Here is an 18,037-nt window from a genome sequence, read left to right on the forward strand (position 1 = left end):
ATTGTGAAAGAATAATAATGAAAGAAAAGAAAAGATGAAGAAATTTTATTGATTGTTAATTGATTGAATTGTTCACTATGAATGTAAAACTAAGTATATATAGAGCATTGGCCTATGAAAGATAAAAGTAAATAAAGATAAGATAAAGATGAGATTTAGATAAAGATAAAGATAACTATAAGATAAGATAAAAGACTAAACTTAAAATTGAATTTGTGTATTCTGTTGGGCTGAATTTGTGGGTTGTGAGACATCTTTATTGTTGTCACGGGATAAGGTGGAAGAGTGATTTAATACTTTGGTTTAATCTTTTTATCAGTGCCAATGATCAATATGGTCCAGAATTCGTCTGGGATTGATCTCTTGCTCGAATGACCCCCCGCTTCTCCTTGTGTTAACCGGTTTTATATTGGTGCTTAGTATCCTCTTTCACTTTGGCGCTAACTTTGTCTATTATATCTCCTAGACTAGAAGAAGTAGGGATTTTTTATTTAAATATGATAAGAAAAGTGGTGTAATGCAGATAAATTATAATTTAGAAGTGTGATACTGAGTTATGGGATGTTATTTTAAATTCTGAAACCATATGTTTCTTTCATCTTGGAGGGCATTTTAAATTAGTTTTTTCCTATTATCTGCTAATTGATTCTCTCTCCGTATTTTTTATTTTTTTTAAATACTCGTACCTCGTAGAAATCCTCAAATAAATGAACATTTAATTGTAAAAAACTTGTCAATACTTAAGCTTACATCATAATGTGTTCTTAATACATGGAAGAATATTTGTGAAATGCATGTGTAAGTGTTGTACAATGTTGTAACCTGAGGCAGCAACATATGATTCTCGATAAGAAATGGTTCACAGACTTGTATTTTTGGATTGTTCATTATCTAGAAGATAACACCAAAAAGAAAAAAAAAAGAAGAAGGGAATGAGAAACACACCATTAGCAAGAGTGTGACCGTCCAATGAATATGCAAGTTAGCACTCAGCAATGGAGTATTTAGTTAACATAGATCATTCTATTGTTAAAAATTTTAAAAATGAAGGAATAATTTACATTATTATAATTTTTTTTATATTTAATAATAAAGTTCAGGTTATACAAAATTTGAAACTAAAAACTTGGAACTTAAAAGCAATACTAAATTGGCTGAGAATAATATAAGTTACATTTAAAAAAAAAACATAAAATCTTAGTATTTTTTTTAAGGATCTATCTATCATTATAAAATTACATAAATCAAATTATTATAAAAAAATATTTTTATTATTTAAATTAATTGAATACTAATTTTATGCTTTTTAGTTTTAATTAACATATATGATATATCTAATATTTTTTTATTATTTTTGTGTCATTCCCGTGCGATGCACGGGTAGATGCACTAGTATTCCAATATTTATCGATAAACATGTGATAATTTTTCTACCTGATATCTTTGAGATTAATGAATGACTATCATCGGTCATTACTTCGGTTGTTCACAACTTTTTTTGGAAGAAAAAAAAAGCAGCTTGGTAAAAAAACAGCTTGTTCACTAAGAAATTCCACATTTGAGCTTCGTTTCTCTGTTTCCGTCTCCCTTCCTATAAAGTTTTTCCTTTCCTTTTTGGGAGGGGGTGGCGCAGTCGGTGGAGTCGGTGGAAAAATTTTCTCTATAAATACTGCTTTTTTCCTTCCCCTCTCGTTCACCTCTCGTTAACAATACAAAAACATTCACCTCTCATTAACAATACAAATGGAGTTAGAACAGATACTGAAATTGATTCTGATCTTGGATGATCTTTTTAAAATCACAGTAGCGCTGATCGACTCCATCTTCGTCGGTTTCACATTTGCAGCAGCCGTGTCGCCGGACAACTCCGTATTTGATTCCAAATGCCAAGCCACTGTGAAAACAGTGGTAAGTGCAATTCTCTTTACTGCTGTATCATTCCTTTTTCTCAGTTTTTGCGCCGTTGCCTCTAAGTCAATGAGAAGATCCTTGACTTACTATTCTGAGATGAACCGGGTTCCCGCCTCTGTTATCTACATACAGCTTAGTTTTATTGTCATTCTGGGGTTTTTTTACTTTGGTTTAATATTTTTATCAGTGTCAATGATCAATATGGTCCAGATTCGTCTGGGATTGATATCCAGCTCGAATGACCCCCGCTTCTCGTTATGTTAACCGATTTTATATTGATGCTTAGTATCCTCTTTCACTTTGATGCTAACTTTGTCTATTATATCTCCTAGACTAGAAGAAGTAGGAATTTTTTATTTAAATATGATGAGAAAAGTGGTGTAATGCAGATAAATTATAATTTAGAAGTGTGATACTGATTTATGGGATGTTATTTTAAATTCTGAAACCATATGTTTCTTTCATATTGGAGGGTATTTTAAATTAGTTTTTTCCTGTTATCTGCTAATTGATTCTCTCTCCGTGTTTTTTATTTTTTTAAATACTCGTACCTCGTAGAAATCCTCAAAGAAATGAACATTTAATTGTAAAAAACTTGTCAATACTTAAGCTTACATCATAATGAGTTCTTAATACATGGAAGAATATTTGTGAAATGCATGTGTAAGTGTTGTTCAATATTGTAACCTGAGGCAACAACAGATGATTCTCTGATGAGAAATAGTTCACAGACTTGTAGTTTTGGATTATTCACTATCTGGAAGATAACACCAAAAAGGAGAAAAAAAGGAGGAGGGAGATGAGAAACACACCATTGGCAAGAGTGTGGCCGTCCAATGAATATGCAAGTTAGCACTCAGCAATGGAGTATTTAGTTAACATAGATCATTCTATTGTTAAAAATTTTAAAAATGAAGGAATAATTTACATTACTATAATTTTTTTATAATTAATAATAAAGTTCAGGTTATACAAAATTAGAAACTAAATACTTGGAACTTAAAATTAATAATAAATTGGCTGAGAATAATATAAGATACATTTAAAAAGAACATAAAATCTTAGTATTTTTTTATTTTTAAGGATCTATCTATCATTATAAAATCATGCAAATCAAATTATTATAAAAAATATTTTATGTAATGTAAAAATTAATTATTATATATATTAGTTAATAATTTTTATTATTTAAATTAATTGAATACTAATTTTATGCTTTTTAGTTTTAATTAACATATATGATATATCTAATATTTTTTTATTATTTTTGTGCTATTCCTGTGCGATGTGTAACAGTCCAGACCACCCGCTAGCACGATATTGTCTGCTTTGGCACACAAGGCCTCACGGTTTTGCCTTTAAGGGAGGCGCTGGCACATCAATTCGAGTTATGGCTCTGATACCATCTGTAACAGTCCAAACCACCCGCTAGCACGATATTGTCCGCTTTGACACACATATATGATATATCTAATGTTTTTTTATTATTTTTGTGCCATTCCCGTGCGAAGTGTAATAGCTCAGACCACCCGCTAGTACGATATTGTACGCTTTGGCACACAAAGCCTCACAGTTTTGCCTTGACAATAGGGATGCTAGCCGAAGCCCCCCACACTCACTCATCAAAATGCATCATGCTAGGGAAAGGTATCCACACAGAGCCCAGCGCCCTCGCTGGCACATCGATTCGGGTTCTGACTCTGATACCATCTGTAACAACCCAGACCACCCGCTATCACGATATTGTCCGCTTTGGCACACAAGGCCTCACGGTTTTGCCTTTGACGATAGAGATGCTAGGCGAAGCCCCTCCACACTCACTCGTCAAAACGCGTCATGCTAGGGAGAGGTATCCACACCCTTATAAAGCATGCTTTGTTCCCTCCCCAACCGATGTGGGACCTTACACGATGCACGGGTAAATGAACTAGTATTCTAATATTTATCAATAAACATGTGATAATTTTCCTACCTGATATCTTTGAGATTAATGAATGACTCTCATCAATCATTACTTCGGTTGTTCACAACTTTTTTTTGGAAGGAAAAAAAAAAAGCAGCTTGGTAAAAAAGCAGCTTGTTCATTAAGAAATTCCACATTTGAGCTTCGTTTCTCTGTTTCTGTCTCCCTTCCTATAAAGTTTTTCCTTTCTTTTTTGGGAGGGGGTGGCGCAGTCGGTGGAGTCGGTGGAAAAGTTTTCTCTATAAATACTGCTTTCTTCCCTCCCCTCTCGTTCACCTCTCGTTAACAATACAAAAACATTCACCTCTCGTTAATAATACAAATGGAGTTAGAACAAATACTGAAATTGATTCTGATCTTGGATGATCTTTTTAAGATCACCATGGCGCTGATCGACTCCACCTTCGTCGGTTTCACATTTGCAGCAGCCGTGTCGCCGGACAACTCCGTATTTGATTCCAAATGCCAAGCCACTGTAAAAACAGTGGTAAATGCAATTCTCTTTACTGCTGTATCATTCCTTTTTCTCAGTTTTTGCGCCATTGCCTCTAAGTCAATGAGAAGATCCTTGACTTACTATTCTAAGATGAACCGAGTTCCCGCCTCTGTTATCTACATACAGCTTAGTTTTATTGTCATTCTGGGGTTCTTTTACTTTGGTTTAATCTTTTTATCAGTGTCAATGATCAATATGATCCAGATTCGTCTGGGATTGATATCCAGTTCGAATGACCCCCCCGCTTCTCGTTGTGTTAACTGATTTTATATGGGAAGTTCTATGGTGGTATTGGTTTTGGTGACTAAAGGTGGCATAAATTTGACTAACAAATAAAATATTGACACATAACAAAAAAAATAAATCTAAAACTAAAATAATTTTCTCATTCTTATAATTTCTTATAATTACTTTTATCAAAATAATTTCTTATAATTTTTTTGTAATTATAAAAATAATTTAAAAATATTAAAATAAATTTTTAATTATATTTTTAATTATTATTTTATTATTTTTTATTTTATAATTATTTTTATTTTTTAATTTTTTTATTATTATTATTTTTAATAATTTCTAAAAATAATACCAAAATATTTTTTAATTATTTTTATTATTATATTTTATCAAAATAAATTTTTTTATAATTATTTTTTATTTTTGTAATTTTGAAAAACTAAAACCAAAATAATATTCTTTCTCTTATAATTTTTTATGATTATTTTTAAATTAACACCAAGAGGGAGAATATCATTTTGGTGTTAGTTTTTCGAAATTACAAAAAAAATTATTATAAAAAATTATTTTTAGAAACAAAAATAATAATAAAAATAATTAAAAAAACAATTTTGGTGTTATTTTTGGAAATTACTAAAATAATAATAATAAAAATAATTAAAAAATAAAATAATTATAAGAAATTATTTTGATAAAAATAATCATAAAAAATTACAAGAGAGAGAATCATTTTTATTTTAGATTTAATTTTCTTGCCATATGTCAATATGTTACTTGTTAGTCAGACTTATGCCATCCTTAGCCACCAAAACCAATGCTACCATAGAACTTCCCTTTTATATTGGTGCTTAGTATCCTCTTTCACTTTGGCACTAACTTTGTCAATTATATCTCCTAGACTAGAAGAAGTAGGGATTTTTTATTTAAATATGATGAGAAAAGTGGTGTAATGCAGATAAATTATAATTTAGAAGTGTGATACTGAGTTATGGGATGTTATTTTAAATTCTGAAATCATATGCTTCTTTCATATTAGAGGGTATTTTAAATTAGTTTTTTCCTGTTATCTGCTAATTGATTCCCTCTCCGTGTTTTTTATGTTTTTTAAATACTCGTACCTCGTAGAAATCCTCAAAGAAATGAACATTTAATTGTTAAAAACTTGTCAATACTTAAGCTTACATCATAAGGAGCTCTTAATACATGGAAGAATATTTGTGAAATACATGTGTAAGTGTTGTACAATATTGTAACCCGAGGCAGCAACATATGATTCTCTGATGAGAAATGGTTCACAGACTTGTATTTTTGGCTTGTTCACTATCTGGAAGATAACACCAAAAAGGAGAAAAAAAGGAGGAGGGAGATGAGAAACACACCATTGGCAAGAGTGTGGCCGTCCAATGAATATGCAAGTTAGCACTCAGCAATAGAGTATTTAGTTAACATAGATCATTCTATTGTTAAAAATTTTAAAAATGAAGGAATAATTTACATTACTATAATTTTTTTATAATTAAAAATAAAGTTCAGGTTATACAAAATTTGAAACTAAATACTTGGAACTTAAAAGCAATAATAAATTAGCTGAGAATAATATAAGATACATTTAAAAAGAACATAAAATTTTAGTATTTTTTTTATTTTTAATGATCTATCTATCATTATAAAATTATGCAAATTAAATTATTATAAAAAATATTTTATGTAATGTAAAAATTAATTATTATATATATTAGTTAATAATTTTTATTATTTAAATTAATTGAATACTAATTTTATGCTTTTTAGTTTTAATTAACATATATGATATATCTAATGTTTTTTTATTATTTTTGTGCCATCCCCGTGCGATGTGTAATAGTCCAGACCACCCGCTAGCACATCGATTCGGGTTCTGGCTCTGATACCATCTGTAACAGCCCAGACCACCCGCTAGCACGATATTGTCCGCTTTGGCACACATATATGATATATCTAATGTTTTTTTATTATTTGTGTGCCATTCCCGTGCGATGTGTAACAGCCCAGACCACCCGCTAGCACGATATTGTCCGCTTTGTCACACAAAGCCTCACGATTTTGACTTTGACGATAGGAATGCTAGTCGAAGCCCCCCACACTCACTCGTCAAAACGCATCATGCTAGGGATAGGTATCCACACCCTTATAAGGCATGCTTCGTTCCCCTCCCCAACCGATGTGGGACCTTACAATCCACCCCCTAAGGGAGCCCAGCGCCCTCGCTAGCACGTAGATTCGGGTTCTGGCTCTGATACCATCTGTAACAGCCCAGACCACTCGCTAGCACGATATTGTCCGCTTTGGCACACAAGGCCTCACGGTTTTGCCTTTGACGATAGGGATGCTAGCCAAAGCTCCCCACACTCACTCGTCAAAACGCGTCATGCTAGGGAGAGGTATCCACACCCTTATAAAGCATGCTTCGTTCCCTCCCCAACCGATGTGGGACCTTACACGATGCACGGGTAAATGCACTAGTATTCCAATATTTATCGATAAACATGTGATAATTTTCCTACCTGATATCTTTGAGATTAATGAATGACTCTCATCGGTCATTACTTCGGTTGTTCACAACTTTTTTTGGAAGGAAAAAAAAAAGCAGCTTGGTAAAAAAGCAGCTTGTTCACTGAGAAATTTCACATTTGAGCTTCGTTTCTCTGTTTCTGTCTCCCTTCCTAAAGTTTTTCCTTTCTTTTTTGGGAGGGGGTGGCGCAGTCGGTGGAGTCGGTGGAAAAGTTTTCTCTATAAATACTGCTTTCTTCCCTCCCCTCTCGTTCACCTCTCGTTAACAATACAGAAACATTCACCTCTCGTTAACAATACAAATGGAGTTAGAACAGATACTGAAATTGATTCTGATCTTGGATGATCTTTTTAAGATCACCGTGGTGCTGATCGACTCCATCTTTGTCGGTTTCACATTTGTAGCAGCCGTGTCGCCGGACAACTCCGTATTTGGTTCCAAATGCCAAGCCACTGTGAAAACAGTGGTAAGTGCAATTCTCTTTACTGCTGTATCATTCCTTTTTCTCAGTTTTTGCGCCGTTGCCTCTAAGTCAATGAGAAGATCCTTGACTTACTATTCTGAGATGAACCGGATTCCCGCCTCTGTTATCTACATACAGCTTAGTTTTATTGTCATTCTGGGGTTCTTTTACTTTGGTTTAATCTTTTTATCAGTGTCAATGATCAATATGGTCCAGATTCATCTGGGATTAATATCCTGCTCGAATGACCCCCCGCTTCTCGTTGTGTTAACGGTTTTATATTGGTGCTTAGTATCCTCTTTCACTTTGGCGCTAACTTTGTCTATTATATCTCATAGACTAGAAGAAGTAGGGATTTTTTATTTAAATATGATGAGAAAAGTGGTGTAATGCAGATAAATTATAATTTAGAAGTATGATACTGAGTTATGGGATGTTATTTTAAATTCTGAAACCATATGTTTCTTTCATATTGGAGGGTATTTTAAATTAGTTTTTTCCTGTTATCTGCTAATTGATTCTCTCTCCGTGTTTTTTATTTTTTTTAAATACTCGCACCTCGTAGAAATCCTCAAAGAAATGAATATTTAATTGTAAAAAACTTGTCAATACTTAAGCTTATATCATAATGAGTTCTTAATACATGGAAGAATATTTGTGAAATGCATGTGTAAGTATTGTACAATGTTGTAACCTGAGGCAGCAACATATGATTCTCTGATAAGAAATGGTTCACAGACTTGTATTTTTAGATTGTTCACTATCTGGAAGATAACACTCAAAAGGAGAAAAAAAGGAGGAGGGGGATGAGAAACACACCATTGGCAAGAGTGTGGCCGTCCAATGAATATGTAAGTTAGCTCTCAAAAATGGAGTATTTAGTTAACAAAGATCATTCTATTGTTAAAAATTTTAAAAATGAAGGAATAATTTGCATTACTATAATTTTTTTTATATTTAATAATAAAGTTCAGGTTATACAAAATTTGAAACTAAATATTTGGAACTTAAAAGCAATAATAAATTGGCTGAGAATAATATAAGATACATTTAAAAAGAACATAAAATCTTAGTATTTTTTTATTTTTAAGGATCTATCTATCATTATAAAATTACGTAAATCAAATTATTATAAAAAATATTTTATGTAATGTAAAAATTAATTATTATATATATTAGTTAATAATTTTTATTATTTAAATTAATTAAATACTAGTTTTATGCTTTTTAGTTTTAATTAACATATATGATATATCTAATATTTTTTTATTATTTTTGTGCCATTCCCGTGCGATGCACGGGTAGATGCACTAGTATTCCAATATTTATCGATAAACATGTGATAATTTTCCTACCTGATATCTTTGAGATTAATAATGACTCTCATCGGTCATTACTTTGGTTGTTCACAACTTTTTTTGGAAGGAAAAAAAAAGCAGCTTGTTCACTAAGAAATTTCACATTTGAGCTTCGTTTCTCTGTTTTCGTCTCCCTTCCTATAAAGTTTTTCCTTTCTTTTTTGGGAGGCGGTGGCGCAGTCGGTGGAAAAGTTTTTTCTATAAATACTGCTTTCTTCCGTCCCCTCTCGTTCACCTCTCGTTAACAATACAAAAACATTCACCTCTCGTTAATAATACAAATGGAGTTAGAACAGATACTGAAATTGATTCTGATCTTGGATGATCTTTTTAAGGTCACCGGGTGGCGCTGATCGACTCCATCTTCGTCGGTTTCACATTTGCAGCAGCCGTGTCACCGGACGACTCCGTCTTTGATTCCAAATGCCAAGCCACTGTGAAAACAGTGGTAAGTGCAATTCTCTTTTTTTTGGTGACTAAGTGCAATTCTCTTTGCTACTGTATCATTCCTTTTTCTCAGTTTTTGCGCCATTGCCTCTAAGTCAATGAGAAGATCCTTGACTTACTATTCTGAGATGAACCGGGTTCCCGCCTCTATTATTTACATACAGCTTAGTTTTATTGTCATTTTAGGGTTCTTTTACTTTGGTTTTATCTTTTTATCAGTGTCAATGATCAATATGGTCCAGATTCGTCTGGGATTGATATCCAGCTCGAATGACCCCCCGCTTCTCGTTGTGTTAACCGGTTTTATATTGGTGCTTAGTATCCTCTCTCACTTTGGCGCTAACTTTGTCTATTATATCTCCTAGACTAGAAGAAGTAGGGATTTTTTATTTAAATATGATAAGAAAAGTGGTGTAATGCAGATAAATTATAATTTAGAAGTGTGATACTGAGTTATGGGATGTTATTTTAAATTCTGAAATCATATGTTTCTTTCATATTGGAGGGTATTTTAAATTAGTTTTTTCTTGTTATCTGCTAATTGATTCTTTCTCCGTGTTTTTTATTTTTTTTAAATACTCGTACCTCATAGAAATCCTTAAAGAAATGAACATTTAATTGTAAAAAACTTGTCAATACTTAAGCTTACATCATAATGAGTTCTTAGTACATGGAAGAATATTTGTGAAATGCATGTGTAAGTATTATACAATGTTGTAACCTGAGGCAGCAACATATGATTCTCTGATAAGAAATGGTTTACAGACTTGTATTTTTGGATTGTTCACTATCTGGAAGATAACACCAAAAAAGAGAAAAAAAAAAGGTATTTTTGGATTGTTCACTATCTGAAAGATAACACCAAAAAAGAGAAAAAAAAAAAAGGAGGATGGGGATGAAAACACACTATTGGCAAGAGTATTGTCTTAATTTGTGGTCGTCCAATGAATATGTAAGTTAGCACTCAGTAATGGAGTACTTAGTTTGAGAATTATATATTTTAACTATACTATTACATAATAACAGGATAAAATTCTTAAGTTAATAAAAGTTGCAAATTTAATAGTAATTAACCTCTAATTTTTCACTACAAATTTTTACACTTTAGACTATCTTTTTCCTAACATGACCAATTTGCAAAGGGAAAGCAACTATGAACACAACGAGACAACAATAAAGACAAAAGATTTCATAACTTGACCATTGAATTCACCTTCAGTTCTGTCAAGAGGGTTACAACACAGAAATCCTCTACCTCCTCAATTTTTTCCCCTCAATAACATTGTCTCTGAAGAAGTTGCATTTAAATTTGATTTCAGCCTTCATTTCATTGAATGAATTCTTTGCCAGTAAATAGTGGCCAGAAGTAGAGTTACAAAGTAGGCAGAGCTATCATCAAATGACAAATCTGCCCTGAGCCTCTTAACAAAGAGTTACACTTCCTATGGCAACAAGAAACTTAACCCAACAAGCAATCACTACTACTACATCTCGGTGTCTAGAAATAGAGATTAATGTTACAAAATAAAAATTTCATCCTCTAAAAAGACCCGTGGTTAATGCCTCATTGGTATCTGACCAAGTGGGACACAGTGTAACAGTTAAATCTAAAATATTGAGAACTTAGTATGCTAAAGTGCAACCCCCCAAATATTACTCCCCAATGCCCTAAAGAGCATCAGCTTCTGCAGCTGCTGCATGAAGAAGCTCATCCGGAGTCGCTGCCGGATCAAGATCCCAGCACTTTTCAGGCAAATTTTCTGCCTCCCCCTTCAGCAACCATGATGGCACTTGGTGCGAAAAGCGCAACATTTCTCTCCTTGGTATCCATCTAATGGCACTTTTATCTGTATTCCTTTGATAAACTGTTTTATATCCGGTCAGCTTGATAAGGGGCGAAACGCAAACACCAAGTTCCTCAGAGTAATCATCCAGCACTTCCACCATTTCATACTGATGCCTCACTTCATCTGGAGTAGATCTGTTCCACTCTGGTGACCAATTTCGATAAACAGCCCAAACATCTCCACTTCTGGGATATAGGCGTACACAACCACCTCGACCAGCCTTCTCCTTACTCAAAAGATGGGAGAAGATGTTAACTTGGTCAACAACATCAGAATTCCATGCCCTGAAATTTCCACAAGATTTGGTAAAACCCGAATCAAGCCAGTTTACCGAGCCAAACTCACTATCAGTTTTGGAACTTAAGTAACTAATGTGAATCTTGAATGGATCAACTGAGATAATCTCACGGATCAGGCAATATAATCGTGGCATTCCATCCTCCTCATCATACAAGGCCCATATTTGCTTTGGCTTGAAGCATTCCTCTGACCTATCTTTATCGAAGTCATGGAAGTCAGAATCTGGGACAGTTATAGCGGCTGGACCAATTTTCTTGCGCTCTACTTGATGCCCAGAAGCATTCAGAACTGTTCTTCTACATGTCTCCCTTTTTACTTGACCATCTTCAGCTTGAGATTTTTCTCTTGCACTGACAGCTGCTGCAGCAGCAATTTCGGAAGCCAACTTCATCTCTTCCAGTTTCTTTCTAATTTCAGTCCTGGCCTTCTCAATCAATAATTTTCTCGCATCAAAAGCTGGTGCCATGGAACACTGCTTGGTTTGAACTTCACTTCCACATGAAACCTTCTGGCCTTGTCCAAGGCTTTCATTGCCATTAGCCAAAATTGATTCAGAAGCACATTTTGACCCCATTTCAACATAGCCATTTTTAAAATTGGCTGCCGCAACTACTTTCCTTTTCTTGTCTGGTCTACTCATCTTAAGATCCTGTTGTTCATTATAAACAAACGACACATCTGAATTTGCGTTGATCGCAGTCTCAGCCACACGATGCATCTTATCAACTGATTTGATTTTTGGTCTTCCCCTCTTCACACTTCCATTGGTTTGATAAACAGAATCAGTAGGTAAGGTCGTTGGTCCATTTTGATTCGCATGTCCAGAAGAGCCCCACTGAAATGAAACATTTGAAACGTATTCATACCCATGGCCAGAATGGTATCCTGCGACCCCGTTGCCGTTGAAATAGGTCGCTGCAGTGGTTGGGACATACGTAACTCCATCATAGGAATGACTTCCATACCCATTTCCTGGCACATAGGACCAAGGACAATATGGAAATGAACCATTTGCTGGGGCAGCCCCAGTTTCAACAGCAACAAAAGTGCCACGACAGTTCTTACACGAAAGTTTTTTATTCACATACTTGCGCAGATACTCATACTGAACTTTACAAGAGGTGCAAATTGTCCAAAAGGTGTCGTGCCTACCATGAGAAGTCGGCAAATTGGAACTTTTGCTATAACCTGTAGCATGGGGAGAAGACAAATTTGTCTGAGTAATCCCACCCATCTGTCCATTTCTCTTGAGGTCATATGTACTGCGCAAAGCACTATCTGACAGCCAAGTCCACGCCTCGGAAACAAGCTTAAATGCCCCATCAGCTCCCACACATTTGTTCTTATCAGGATGAAGCAACACAGCCATCTTCTTGTACTGTCTCTTGACAGCCTCTTTATCAGCAGAAGGTTTCAATCCAAGAATCGAATAATAATCTAGTTCACCATTGTGTTTAATCTCAGAAGCAATGTAAACCTCAAATGTGGTCACCATTTGAGATATACCCTCCAATCCAGGACATAGTGTCTTAGCTTTTATGGCATAGTTTTTTGCGCCTGCAAAGTCTCTCTGAGCAAATCGCTTCTCAGCAATCTCTATTGCTTTGAGTGCCTCCTCTTTCCCCGCTTCCATCTAGGAACCAAACCACTTCACAGCTGAACTCTCAAACAGAAACTATGACCAACCCAGCATCGTCTCCAATATCATGTATAACCTTGTTTCCATGTCTGACAACACGTTTGGAATAAACTAAAAAAGTAAGTACACATATACCCTAAATCCAAAAACACCAATTCATAAGCATATATGAACATAAATTTGAAATCAGGTGCACCAAAACGCCCTAATTGTGGGCAGAAACAACCAAAACAACACGGATCATGCTCTTTACTTAACTACCTAAACATATAATACTCAATCCTCCACATAAAATCTATAAAACAATGACGGAAAAATAGAAACCTTACTTTCCCATCTCTTCCCTAAACCTCCCTAGAAACTAAACAGTTCCAATTTCAAAAGCCAACAATTCATTTATATCATGAAACCACTCCAAGAGTGACGGAAATGATCCAAAAAGATCCATCTTTCAATTAACAACCAAATTCAGCTAAATTTGATATAGCCTAAAACTTTTACACATAGATCGAAAATATACAACAAAAGCCCCAAAATTCACATCCGTAACCTATTCCCAAAAAATAAAAAAGCACAATAATTAAAGCTAAAAAGAGAAAGAGCAGAAAGAAAATACTCACTGGGATTGGAACTTATAATGGGGTGTCGAAGAAGATCTAGATCGCCACGTGTACTTGGGAGATCGAGCAAAATTGAGCTGAGCTAAGTGCACTAAAAAACAGGGAAACACAGAACCCGATTGTATGGTGTGTGGTTAATAGTAAAGGTGAAGCCTTTGCGATTGAAAAATTCTAAGAAAAGTGCGATTTGAATGGCTACCGGAAGATCCGAAGTGGGTCCGACTCGGCGGTGTTAGTGGCGGCGGTGACGGCGGCGATGAGATATTGAATAGGAGCTTCCGACAAACGCCGATTTCGAAAGCGAAGGTAAAGGGGGAAAAAATGAAAATAAAAATAGGGAAAATTTTTTATAAAATAAAAATGATAATTTTCAGAGCTAGTAAACGCTGTTATTAACATTGTTGGAACATGCTAACTTGCGCCCCAGGTGCGTATCTTTTTCATTAAAATAATAATAATATAAAAATAAGTTTTTTTCCTAAATATTATAATTAATTATTATTATTATCATCATATGAAATTATTTTAATATTTACTTTTGGTAGGAATTAGATGTTAGACAGTATGTTATGGTTGGTGCAATGTTGGATGATGGTTTGGAGAGTTTTCAGTCATAGTCTGAATGCTCCACAATTTTTATTGATTTTTAGTTTGACTAATTTTTTTTATTATTATTTTTGTAAAAACAAAAAAAAATATTTTCTTCATTTCATTAATAGTGTGTGTTATATTTTATTTCGTTTATAATTATGTGATATTTTGATAAAAAAAAAATATATTGTGTGTTTGTTCTGTTTACACCAAATTGATAATGGTTCAATGACAAAAAAATATGTATGTTTTGTTAACTAAATATATAAAATATTAATAGTATATCTTTTGTTGTAAAATAAAAATAGAATATACTCCTTTTCGTACGAATTATTCAAATTAGCAAGAAAATTCCCAGAAGATAACTCCTGATCACATATTTTTTTTGTGTTGTGGACTGTTGTCTGATACATGATTCATGTTTTATTTGCATTTAAATTAAATTTATTGAAAAATAATTAACGAATATTTTATAATATGTAAATAGAGTATTGATATTGATTTTTTTTTCCTTTGAAGTTAAGCGAAATTTTGTCAGAGTATCTTTTCATTGTCAATTGTGACACTAATATTTTATATGAAGTTTAGAGATATTATTTCACTTGTATTTTTATTTAAAACAAAATCAATATATAACAAATTAAAAAGTAGTGTTTGTAATATTAGATGATTTGGAGAAAAAAGTTATTGTAATTTACCCATAGATATATCAATTGAGACTTGCTACACATACAAGTCTTTTTGACATACAAGTTTATACAAGTTAATCCTAATTCAATAAAATTCACTTTTATAATGCAAGGAAGAAGAGGAAGAGTTTTGAATTATATAGAACTTATCAATACACATACATAAAAATTCTTAAACAATACAATATAAATAACTTGTATGGACTTGTATGTGTAAATGACTTGTATGTAGAGAATAATCCATATCAATTATACACGTAATAGTACATCATTTATTTTTTGGATTATATATGAACTTGAAAATGATAAATTTGTTGAATGATTCACCTAGCTTATTTGAATTTCAAATTATTACTTTCTAATTTGGAACATAAAACTTTCTAGTTACACAAATCTAAAGTTCTTTTTAACTTGCATTTACAAATTTTTTTTTTTTTTGGTCAAGCATTTACAAATTCTGAACTCGTAATTTCTTTTTAACTTTTGGGCTAGCCACAACCATTTAAGTGATTGATTGGGCTAACCCTAAGGGCCCAAAGATATTTGCTAGTTTCAGCTAAATATTAATTGTTATAATTGTATTCACCAACCTCAGTGTATAGTTCACATTTTCAGATTTTCCCCCTAAAAAGTAGCATCTGAAGTTTAAATTTTATGAATGAGTAAAATTTTGTTCAAGCTGGCTTAAGCCTAACTTTTATCTGCTTTTATCATAATAATCACCCTCAAAGCTTAAACATTTAGATATATAATAAAATCTAACTTAATTAGCCTCACACACACCCCCTTTTAAATATCCTACTTGCTTTCATTACTGTTGTTGTAATAATGTCTCCTACCTTTTTTGTATGAACATATGCCTATACTATACTACTAGCTACCTAGTTAGCCATAGTTTTATTTGGACATTTTCTCTTCTTGTGATACTATAGTAGGATTTCTCTTAATAGTGTAAGTGTTGTTGGGGCCTTGCTTCATTTGCTTTTTCCAAAAATAAAGATCAACAAAATAATATATCGCCGAATGAAAGCAAAGAATATTCCAAATGACATTGAGATTTGAAGTCTTTGTATATATTACTTTACAAACCTTTTCTTAATTATTAATTACCAGATTAGAACTATTCTTGTAGCTATTGGTCAGTTAAAATTCTTTTAGCCCAGTAGCATCCTATGATTCTAATCTCAACTTTGTGTTATTTTAATTTGTAAGGGGTATTTTTCTTAAAAAAAAAAATTAAGAGTGAAATTCGAACCCAAAACCTTTAGGTGAAAATAAAAAAATTACGCAATTATCCTAATTCCTATCATTGAAATGCTTCTAAACAGAATACTTAGATTAAAAGTTTCATCAAATGTATATATCAGTGTATGTATCATAGTGTAAAATTTTGACTAGAGTTAGGTGCAAACTTTTTTAGGTTGGAATGACAGAGATTTGCGCTCCATTTTATGTCCTCAGCACTGCTAATAAGTTCTATAAAATGTGTTTAAAAATATAATTTCTATAAAAATAACAGAAAGGCAAATGCTATATGTGAGAAGAAGAAGAAGAAATAATGAGCCTATCACATTCAAGTAGTTGACCAAAAATAGTGGTAAAAAAAAAAGTTTAGTTTGTTTTTCTACTATTTACAGTACTACTTGTTGAACTGAAGCTCATGCTTTTAGAGTTTCTTGTTTTCCTAATTAACAAGGCCTTAAGCCTTAAGAATGTAAACAATATCTGACTATACTTGCATAATTGCATAGTACTAATTAACTAGAAACATTTTCTGTCCAAACAAAAGAGAAAAAAAGAATAAAAGAAAGAGAAAAAAGTACTAATAAAGCATTGTTATTTTGAAGCTTGTATTGATTAGTAATAATAGTAATTTTATATATAAAAGAAAAAGAATAAATAAATAAAATAGCCGGCACATTGATACAGATAGAGCAGCTTCTTGTAACTTTATTTAAATTAAAAAGATAATAATAATAATAATAATAAAGGAAGAGAAATCAGACGTTGATGGGGTTACAGAGGAACATGAGGGACGATGCGGACGCGTCGCTGGGGATGATTCCTCCTCCAGCGTTATTGTTACCGTGAAGCCTCTCATAACTGTCAATGCAGAACAGCGAGAGCGAGAGCTGAACCACCACAGCCACCGGAACCTCCTCCCGCCTCCACCTAACTCGCCTCCGATCCGACTCAGACTCAGCGCCGAGTCGACTCAGTACAGGCCTCACGCACACCATGTATAGCCTCTTGTAGCCTCCGAGCGCCAACACTACCGATTTCACCGACGCTGCTGGTGGACCTGACACGTGGCGGAAGCAGAGGTGCTCCCATAAGGAGTCGTCGTTTCTGGCCAGGCTGCACCATAGACGGCACACGCACGCCGCCACTCCCAGCGACGCTCCGTCGAGTCGTTTAAGTATTTCCCTTAGAATGTCGATGTTGTCGTTTATGAAGAACCGCTGCCGTTTCTCTTGCTTCATTTCTTCACGGTGGTTGAGAGAGAAAGGGATTTGAAGTTTGAAGGGTTTAAGAGGGAAGAAGAATAATGTGTGAAACTGAAATCTCAAATAACATAACTCTGCTAACTACTAACCTAAAGTGTGGGGTTTAACTCCAACTTTTAAACCAATTTCCAATATTCACATTCAAATTTTACAAAACATTATCGTAGCGTTTGGTGGAAAGACAGAGATGGAAAGACTGAAACTGAGAGATAGAGACTAAAAGATAGAAATTGAAATAAATATCAATAGTTTGTTTGGTGTAAAATGGGAGATAAAAATTGAAACAAGAATGAAACTCTAATTTAATTTGCATAAAGAGTAAAATTGGAATTAATTAATTGAAATGAAGGTATTTTAGGTATAAAATGTTATTAAAGTTTCGGTCTCCGTCTATCTAAAAATTTTAGTCTCTTGTATTCCC

The 18,037-nt window shown here is 33.5% G+C and overlaps 2 protein-coding genes across 3 annotated transcripts; both read right to left on the reverse strand.

Moving 5' to 3' along the window:
* Window positions 1-10,725: 10,725 nt before the first annotated feature.
* Window positions 10,726-14,448, reverse strand: LOC112764036 (uncharacterized). Of its 2 annotated transcripts, XM_025809555.3 has the most exons (3): window positions 14,029-14,448; window positions 13,830-13,920; window positions 10,726-13,298 (listed from the first exon to the last, which is right to left on the reverse strand). In XM_025809555.3, exon 3 carries the CDS (start codon window positions 13,201-13,203, stop codon window positions 11,092-11,094), a length of 2,112 nt encoding a protein of 703 aa, XP_025665340.1. In that variant the 5' UTR covers window positions 13,204-13,298; window positions 13,830-13,920; window positions 14,029-14,448; the 3' UTR covers window positions 10,726-11,091. The 2 variants fall into 2 exon arrangements, with proteins under 2 accessions (XP_025665340.1, XP_025665339.1); XM_025809554.3 differs by having other exon boundaries at window positions 13,830-14,247.
* A 2,661-nt stretch (window positions 14,449-17,109) lies between these two features.
* Window positions 17,110-17,592, reverse strand: LOC112765245 (F-box protein SNE). The gene has a single exon (XM_025811162.3). The coding sequence runs from the start codon at window positions 17,590-17,592 to the stop codon at window positions 17,110-17,112; it is 483 nt and encodes a 160-aa protein (XP_025666947.1).
* Between the last annotated feature and the right edge of the window lie 445 nt (window positions 17,593-18,037).

Source organism: Arachis hypogaea, chromosome 17 (genome assembly GCF_003086295.3).
Source record: "Arachis hypogaea cultivar Tifrunner chromosome 17, arahy.Tifrunner.gnm2.J5K5, whole genome shotgun sequence".
Taxonomy (NCBI): domain Eukaryota; kingdom Viridiplantae; phylum Streptophyta; class Magnoliopsida; order Fabales; family Fabaceae; genus Arachis; species Arachis hypogaea.

Coding starts and splice junctions, on each gene's coding strand:
- LOC112764036 (XM_025809555.3), bottom strand. CDS start 13,203: ATGGAAGCGGGGAAAGAGGAGGCACTCAAAGCAATAGAGATTGCTGAG.
- LOC112765245 (XM_025811162.3), bottom strand. CDS start 17,592: ATGAAGCAAGAGAAACGGCAGCGGTTCTTCATAAACGACAACATCGAC.